Source organism: Cervus canadensis, chromosome 21 (assembly GCF_019320065.1).
Source record: "Cervus canadensis isolate Bull #8, Minnesota chromosome 21, ASM1932006v1, whole genome shotgun sequence".
In the NCBI taxonomy this organism is placed as follows: Eukaryota; Metazoa; Chordata; class Mammalia; order Artiodactyla; family Cervidae; genus Cervus; species Cervus canadensis.
In genome coordinates this window covers 44,738,917-44,747,682 of record NC_057406.1, presented here as the reverse complement: position 1 = coordinate 44,747,682, position 8,766 = coordinate 44,738,917, and the positions used below count along the sequence as shown (strand labels likewise).

General features: G+C 39.4%; 1 protein-coding gene across 1 annotated transcript in view; it reads right to left on the bottom strand.

The window, feature by feature from the left end:
• Window positions 1-2,259: 2,259 nt before the first annotated feature.
• The window catches only part of ELK3 (ETS transcription factor ELK3), a 67,359-nt gene continuing 60,852 nt past the window's right edge, over window positions 2,260-8,766 (bottom strand). Inside the window, exons 4-5 of the mRNA XM_043440487.1 lie at window positions 8,492-8,614; window positions 2,260-3,029 (exon numbers count right to left, since the gene is read on the bottom strand). Of these exons, the coding sequence (XP_043296422.1) occupies window positions 2,931-3,029; window positions 8,492-8,614 (222 nt within the window). The 3' untranslated portion in view covers window positions 2,260-2,930. The remainder of the gene's footprint in view (window positions 3,030-8,491; window positions 8,615-8,766) is intronic.

Here is an 8,766-nt window from a genome sequence, read left to right as displayed (position 1 = left end):
AGATTTTTGGGATTGTGATGAATTTATTGAATCCATAGATCACTTTGGGTAGTATTGTGATCTTAACAATATTAAGTGTTCTAATCCATGAACGTGGGATGGCTTTAATTTCTTGATGTTAATTGCAGCTAAAAGTAAATGGTAATGTAGTTTTCCCCTCCTCATTACCTCCCTACCTCAATGCAGAATGACAGAACTTCAGATTTAAGTGATCAGAGGACCAGTTTTCAAATCCATTCCCTTCTATCCAACTCAGTATCAATAAAGTATATTTGTTTCCTTAAATACCTGTTTAAATAAGATTTACATATACATAGTGTTTCAATGTGCAATATTTAAGCTAAATAACAATTCTTTTTCCAACTTATACCCATAGAATAGTGGCATTTGAATCATCCCAAGTAAATGGAAGTAATACAACCCACTTGCCTCTTCACACCTTTTATCACAAAGTATTTATTGAACAAAAATAATATAACAGTAAAAATGATACATATATGAAAATTGAGTGAAGATTTGCAGTCATAGAAAAGATGTGTACAAAGAGACCAACAGGTTATAGTTCTATAAACTTTACCATAGCATTTTAACACTGATCAAGCAAACATATAAAAAGGGAAAACAAACTTATTATGTTCTTCGAAACCTATTTTTTTTACTAAAATAATTGTTTAAAAAAAAAAAAGACAAACCCAACACACACACACACAGAATGAGGCAGAGCAATAAGGATTATACTTCAACACCTCCAGTTCTCTATTTGTGTTATGTGAGTTTTTTGGTGCATCAAAAATTCCTGTGTTTTTTCCATTTCTAATAAATGGAGCTAGAGTGTATGTTAATCATAGTATTTGGAGGAAGGGAATACTAGGTTGAGGTTTTTGCACATTGACTGACTTAGTTTCTCTGTAAGAATCTTGCATTTGAGGTATGCTCTTATCTGACAAGTTTTTTGTTTGTTTTTAATGCTCTTTTGTTTTTTCCTACCTAACATGCGGTTTTGGGCCAGCAGTTACCTTACAGCTGGGCATGGGGAAGTAGAACTGGACTGAACACCAGTCATTGTTCTGCCTTCAATGAGCTACGTAGCTTTAGGCATTCCCGCTTCTGTGCAGTTGTCCTTACCTGGAAATGGTGGTTGGATGTATCTCCAAGGCCTCTTTTAACATTTTATGTTTGGTGAACACCAGTCCCCTGGACTAGCTCTTTTATTTTGGTACAGAATTATCCTTAGCCTGTGGGTAGTGACAATAGTGTCTCCTTGCAGATTGTGGAACCAGGCCCATTACTTTATATTCAAGGATGCATATTAGAGTGTTTGGATTTTTCCCCCAGATAAGGGCTTACATCACCAAATAAAATTCCTGAAAATCTCAAGCTCAATTCCAGTTGAACATCTCAAGCGTTAAGTGTCGCAACATAATTTTAGAATGCTTGAAAACTCAAATGTTTGTTTTTCACCCTTTCTCATAATCCCTGCCATTTAACGCCTCATTTGGATCAGTGAATTATTTAGCCACATTTCAAATTGGTTTCTGTTACAGTTGAGGATGGTAACTAGCTCATGGAGCTGCACGCACTGGGCACCTCTCAGTTCTTGTGTCTTACATTAGAACTTCACTACTTCATGCACAGGTTGGCACCTGACTGGTGCCTGCTGATTTTTCTGAAGGAACAAAAAATGTTTCTGTTATCACTGTTCTAAACTGCACTACACAAAAGGATTCACTGCTTAGTGCTGCGGATTGTTACATAGTAAGTTCAGTTTCACAATGATCAGTTTCCTGAAGAACTTAGGTATTTTTTTTAATCAGTTTTCCTTCATTCTCACCATGAACAGTAATACATAAAGCAGTGTATCCTGCACCCCAGTTTCCACAACCAAGGCTTTACCCATACACATGCAGATACCTGGTATAAAATGTTTTCTTTGTTATATGTATTCATCACCAGTCTGTGAACCTTTTCCAAAGCATAGGATTTTTAAATGTTAATTATAATTTCTGGGGTTCAGAGAAACCCTAACTTACATACAGTAAATGCATCAGAGAGGTATGATTCTCAATGGAAAATGGGAAGAACCAGGTTAATTTTTTAAAATAAGAATGTGCTAACCTAGGAAATATTCCAGGGGCATAGATTGAGTGAACTTTATGTCGTTTTTCCATCTCAGGCTTTTGTGTGGAAGGAGTCTCAAAGAAATGTAAACAGGAGGCTAGCCTTTCAAGGTCCATTTTTCAAAAAATGCACTTTAGAACATTCTTTTATGAAAGTTTATTGTCTAAATATGGCTTAGTTGTTTTTTATAAAAACATTACTTGGACATTATAGTCACTGAATTTCAGTTCAAAAGAGGTTCTAAGGCTGTCTCATACAGTTGAAAGCCAAAAAGAAAAGTAATGAATGCTTTCATATTGCCTACTTGTGAAAAATAATGAAATTCTACTAGAGAGTTGTTTGATACTAATTTTTGTCTTTCAAACATTTTCTCTTAATACTAAAAATATATATATATATAGATAATTTACAATAAACTAAATGCAAAGGAAGGCACAGCTGGTTATAGTATATATAAGCACAGTTCAGCATTTGCAGAATTTTAAAGAGGAAGAAAGCTTCACATCCTTATTACATTGAAAACCATTTAGAAAAGTTCTTCACTGTCAACAGTGTTCAACACTTAAGAGCTAAGAAGATATAAAAACAAAAACATTAAAATTCACTTAATGCAAAACAGATTTTCATATATACTTGAATATAAAAAAGTTTTTAAAATGCTAACATAAATCTAGACCATCCATGTTATGAAAAGTGCAAACCAAATTAACAGACGGGTTTCACAACATCCTTCTCACGACACAGGTAAACTAGCCCATGGGGACAAATTTGTTTCATCAGTTAATGAGTCTTTAAATTGTGGCCAGATGTCATCAGGATTTCTGAGAGTTCGAAGAAAGCAGTACTGGAGAAGCAGCTCTGTCCAGACTGGGGATTGGCACTGGCATGTGGCCGTTAAGCAGTGTTGGGAACTGTAGGGGCAAAAGATGTTTACAATAATTATTGCAAATCCATTGGGAAGACCGGAGTTTTTAAACATTCCTAGACAGACCACAGTGGACCAGTTCTCTCATCACCTCTGTGATTGATAGAGGTCAGTTGCCAATTTTTAAAATAATTTTATTTATTTATTTTTGGCTGCCCTGGCTCTTCGTTGCAGTGTGTGAGCTTCTCACTGCAGTGGCTTCTCTTGCTGCGGAGCTCAGGCTTTAAGCATGTAGGTGCACGAGCTTGTTTGCCCTAAGGCATGTGGAATCTTCCCGGACCAGGAATTGAACCCATGTTCCACACATTGGCAGGCGGATCCTTAATGCCTGGACCACTAGGAAAGTCCATGTTGCCAATTATTTTACAGAATGAGTAATTGGAAGATGACAATGAAATCAAGACTACGTACAGCAGAGGCCAACGCTTAGAAAATATCCCAGATTATTTTATGTGCAGAGACTACTAGAAAAAAATACATACTTTATATGTTGCTAAAGCATGTTCTAATAGTGTTTCTAGAAGATTCCATTCTATTCAGAATGATCATTTGCTTTTCATATTAAGAAAAATCAATTTTGGAAACCAGGAAACTCTTTGTATATGAATCAGTAATTTCTCATATTGTATTTTGAAACTATCAGTTTTCCAGAGTACTACTGATGTTTTTCAGTAACTGTTAAAAATGAGGAATATTTTTATCTTCAGAGATTTAGAAAATAGTATCTTTAAAAATATTCTGGTTAAAATGATAATAGCAAACCAAATAGATAACCCATAAGTACCAAAATTTATAGTTAATTTGTCTTGTTGGTAACTAAGATGGGACAAAAGTACATGCTTTGATGTCTTTCATGTCTAAAGTATAGCAGCTATACTCCCAACTGAACACAAAATACTTAAAGACCTCCTTCTAAAACACGATTGCTGCAAACTGAAGTTTTCCTTGTTGAGGACAAGATGAGTCACAGTGATCTCTCGGGCTGTCTTCTGGTTTAATTCTTACTTAGTCTAGGTACTGTGCTTTCTGTATCCAACTGCCCAGCTTACTTTAATGTCAGTGGCAAGCGGGTGGTGCTGTTACTTACTGTTTCTGTAATGGTTATAATCAAGGTTTTCTTTCCTGACACTTTGAATTTTAATGTTATATAGAATTTTATCCATTTCATCTGGGGTTATCAAATCTATTTACATTTAGCTTATACTTTACTTTTTATTTAAGGAGTGCTCCTCACCACTATTCCCACTGATTAACAGCAGACACTGGAACAAGAGCACACTCTGAATTCTCATACTTGTAGTTTATTTACATCTTCTCTCATTTTAGTTGTTGTTCATCTTACTAGTGTTTTCAAAAGAATCACCTTTTGGTTTTGTTATTGACTTCTGTCCACTTTATTTCTGTATACTCAAGTGTCATAGTTTTTCTCGGTTAGCCTGACCTGACATGTTTCATATTCCTCTTTGTTGCCCCCCTCCCCTCCCATCATCCACACACAGTCCCTTTTCTTAAATTACAGCATTCCCCAACTGTTGTCCTCAGTACCATACTCAACACACGTCTCCTGGCGTCAGTTAGGTAGCCCCGGCACCTCTTCCCCACTCACTCTAAAGTCAGTAAGGTGGTCAGGAGCAGGACAGTGAACAAGAATCAGGGTGCACCGCTTGGTAACGTGGGATGTTGGGCAAATTGAGCAACATCTCTGGGCCTTTGTTTCTTTTTTCTTTTTCTTATAAAATCGGTCATCTTTTCATATAGAGCTATTGAGACTATTAAATAAGGAGCCATGAAAAGTGCTTTAGAACAATGTCTGACATACAGTAGCCCTCAAAAAACTGTAGCTGTTGTTATCAATAGCATTCCCAGTCTTTTAATCACTTAGTAATCCTTGCCTCTTCCTGATTTTTCACTAATTACTCCTTATACCCATGTAAAAGTCATCCTCTCAATTTTACCTCTGGAATGTCTTTTTCACTCTTCTTATGTAAAAGGTGGTTCTCCCCTCAGAATTTGGAGTAGTGTAAATCTCATGGGTTCCTGCCGCTTACTCTTCCTGCCTTCTGTCCTCTCTCCACACTATGATACCAGGGATACCTTTCTAAACTAGAGATCTTAGTTATCTCCAGCTTTAAAAGGCCTCCCATGGTTTTCACTTAACAACTCTTTAGTATACTATGCAAGCCCCACTGCTGCTTTTCCAGCCAGTCTGTCACCCAGGTCCCTTCCAGAACAGACTATGTATTTTCATATCCAAGTGATGCACATCTGTTCACTTAGAATGTCCTTCCCTCTGCCGTGATCCTGTCCCGTCTCCCCAGCTCAGACGTCTCTTCTGCCTTGGGGCCTCTGTCCAGGCCCCAGCTGGAAAGAGCAACTCCTGCTGGGTTCCTGGAGCACTGTGTTTACACACCTGTTATTCACGGGTTGTATATCCCCACAGTCCCCGCCTCAGAGCTTTACAAGTATTTTCTGGGTTAGATTTGTTGAGTTAAAAATTATGGAAAACTTTCTCAGTTGAAAATTACCTTGTGTCTGTACCTACTAGGTATATTCCAAATTTGATCAAAATCTGTTTCAAAAGTGGAACAGACATCCTAAAGACAAGCTTAAAATGCGAAACAGTCCAACTGGGAACCCATCTCACTTTATAAACCAAGGTGTATGTTTAGATTTAGTACAGTGTCTTTGGCATCTCTCTCTTTATGTGTCTCAATTACAAAGCATACCTCTTCTAGAAAGGCTCGTATCTCCACTCTCCTTCCCCTGAAATTCTCAGTATCTGCTATCACTTACTAATAATAGCCAGAGACCCTCAGTGCCAGAACTCCTCCTCAGCCTTGTCAACTGTTACCATAAGGACTCTGATCTACTTTTCTAATCATAACAGGAAATTTGCCAGCATCATTATAGGCCAAGTCTATTTTTTTTCCCTTCTCCAACACATTCACATAGCATATGTGAAAGAGGCTTGTTATTTTTAAAGTTACTTTCATTAGTTTAAAAAGCAGTACTGTTGATAGTAACCTAAATTTGAGACTCAATCATTTGAAATGTCTAATTTAAAAAAAAAAAGATTCTTCTTCCCATGTTATTTTAACCATTCTCAAAACTGCAAGTTTCGGCTTTCACCAGGTCAGTCCTCTTATCATATACATAGAAAGAGAAGTAATACTCTAAAAGGTACAAAGTTATTTTTCTTTAGTCTCACAGACCCCAACCCGAAAAAGAGGGTCCACGGCCATACGACCTGTCAGCCATCCACACCTGGTTACATTTCCCCATTCAGGATTGTGTTCTGAATGGCTCCAAGAGAGAGGACAGGCCCAGTTTGTGAAATCACAGTTCTGAGCAGGTTTTCTTCTGCAGAATTCTAAATGTAAATCAGGAGCCACTGGTTAGCAGTGGTTCTGAGTGGGGTTTCCTGAGTGGGGTTTCTGGAGCAGCAGCATCTCTAGGAATGTATTAAAGAATGTTATCAGGCCCCATCCCAGATCTTCTGAATCAGAGACTGGGGGAGGGAGGGACCCAGCCAGGTGCATTTTAACACACCGTCTGGCTAAGTCTGCCCTGTGTTAACTTGAGAACCACTGGTCTACAGTACAGAACTACAGTCCACAGTAGTGACTGAAGGGATACGCGTCTTGGCCAATTCCCAGAGCTCCTGATACCTTTTAATGTGTAGAATCAGTGGGGAGATGGGCTACTGTTAACTGTTGGGAGTAGTGGGCTAGAAATCTCCAAGAATTCTGGACCAGTAGTTCTGGAGGGCTTCCTTGGGAAGTCACCAAGCCCTGCACAGTCAGGTGGTAAGATTTTCAGCAAGGAGGGAAGTGAGAGTCCATTCATTATTCACATATATCTCAGGAAACCTAGAGAGGCCTTGTGTTGGATTCCAGGATTAGGGTAGGATTACAGGCCCCACTGCCCGCTGTGGAGCACCACACAATCCTGTCTGCTCTACTCAGGAACTCTCTGCTGCTCCCATCTGGAGACTTCCCGGAAATAAGGTCTTTTAGTTTCCGCACCAAAAGATCACCAATCTAAAACTTGCCTAATTCTGCATTTGCTTACTGCCTTTTGCTATTGCTAGTTTTTGTTTCTTTGCCTGAGTTAAAACGGCTAAGAATCAATTGGCTGCGCATGACTATATCTCAGTTTCTTGTAACGAGAAGGAAGGCCTGGAAGAGAAACCTGATAGCTCAAGTATAGTCACATCATGACATCCTACCTTCTCCCTACTAGGAAACCAGAGAAGCAAGATAGTAACCAGAACCTCTCTAGCTCTACCCTTCTCCCAGAGAGACCCTAAATACCAGCATGTATAGCCCCTGGCACAGAGGTGAATATTAACTTTGACAGACAAAATGAACAGTAAAGAAAAGCACTGGAGATGTGATCTTGTTGACACTTAACTTTCTCAGGCACCTCTTCTCTTGGTGAATTCTGAGGCATCCCTTCCTTTAGTCAGTCAGTGGTAACTGCTGAACATCTTGTGTACCAAGCAGCGTGCTAGATGCCAGGCACACACCACAGCAAACAAGATGCAGTTCTGGCTTCTTGAGGGCCCACTATTTAGTTGGGAGATTGTCAGATGAACAGGCAGTACAAAGTGGTTAGTGCTAGACGCAATGAGAACCAAAGAACGCCGGCTTGAGGTCAGCCAGACTGAGGGGCAGAGGTGAAAGGCAAGGTGGACGAGACAGACAAGGTCAGAATCGGGAACAGAAGGTGTGCGCAGAGTATCCAGCTTTGCCTCACTCCTGTCCCTGGGATCCTTCCTACACTCACATGTTCAGACAGTAACATCTTGGTCGGTGAGTCATAATCTTTGGGTCTCCAAGAGGAAATACCAATCTCCACATGACAGCAAGTGATGCTGCTGCAGGTTTCTAGTATGGAGATGCCTAATGAATGCACTTAACCTAGGACGGGGAGTTTTACAAGACGAACAGCTGAGACTTAACTCATTTTTAATCAGATCCCTGGATCTTCCTTTTTCTATTATGGAACAAGGAAAACTTGATTCTGATTCATAGAATTATGCAGGAAACTTTGCTGTTATTACAACGTAGAGTCCACTATTTTTATCTTTATTTTGTGTGGTTACTATACTAATAGGTTAGTATGTTAAAGTCTTACGAGATTTTATAAAATACAATTAAAAATTTTTTCCTTATAAATTTCCAGTTTACATAGTTAGTGAAAATAAATGGAGCAGTTGGAGAATTTATTGTTCCATTTATTGGATAGCTGACATGCACATGCCACCTCAATGAAAATACCTGCCTCTGAGGGTGCCTTTTGCAGCCATGTTAACATGAATTCCTTTTGGAAACTTACACAGTGACTTCTGCCCTACATTTAGAGAAAATGTTACCTTGCAGGACTTAACAAGGAAACATATCCCTTAGAAATTGCACATGTACAAGCTCATTTCTAAATGCTCACCTGAAACAGCGTGCTTGGCCCTTGCAGCCGGGCAGGACTCAGTGGAGCAACTGGACTGAGGCTGCTCCAGAAATGTATGCTGGACAGCAGCGGACTCGGGGTCAGAAGCAGTCCATTCGGCGTCTGGGGAAGAAAGCACACGAAGGATTGATGCCTGTATCACCGGCTTCCGCTGTGGTCAGCAGTGTGGCCAGGGGCACCAGCCCCAAACCAGCCTCCTCGTCTCAGGAAAACCTGATGTTATTTCCGCGGGGCTGTGCCGTTCAATTTCCTTC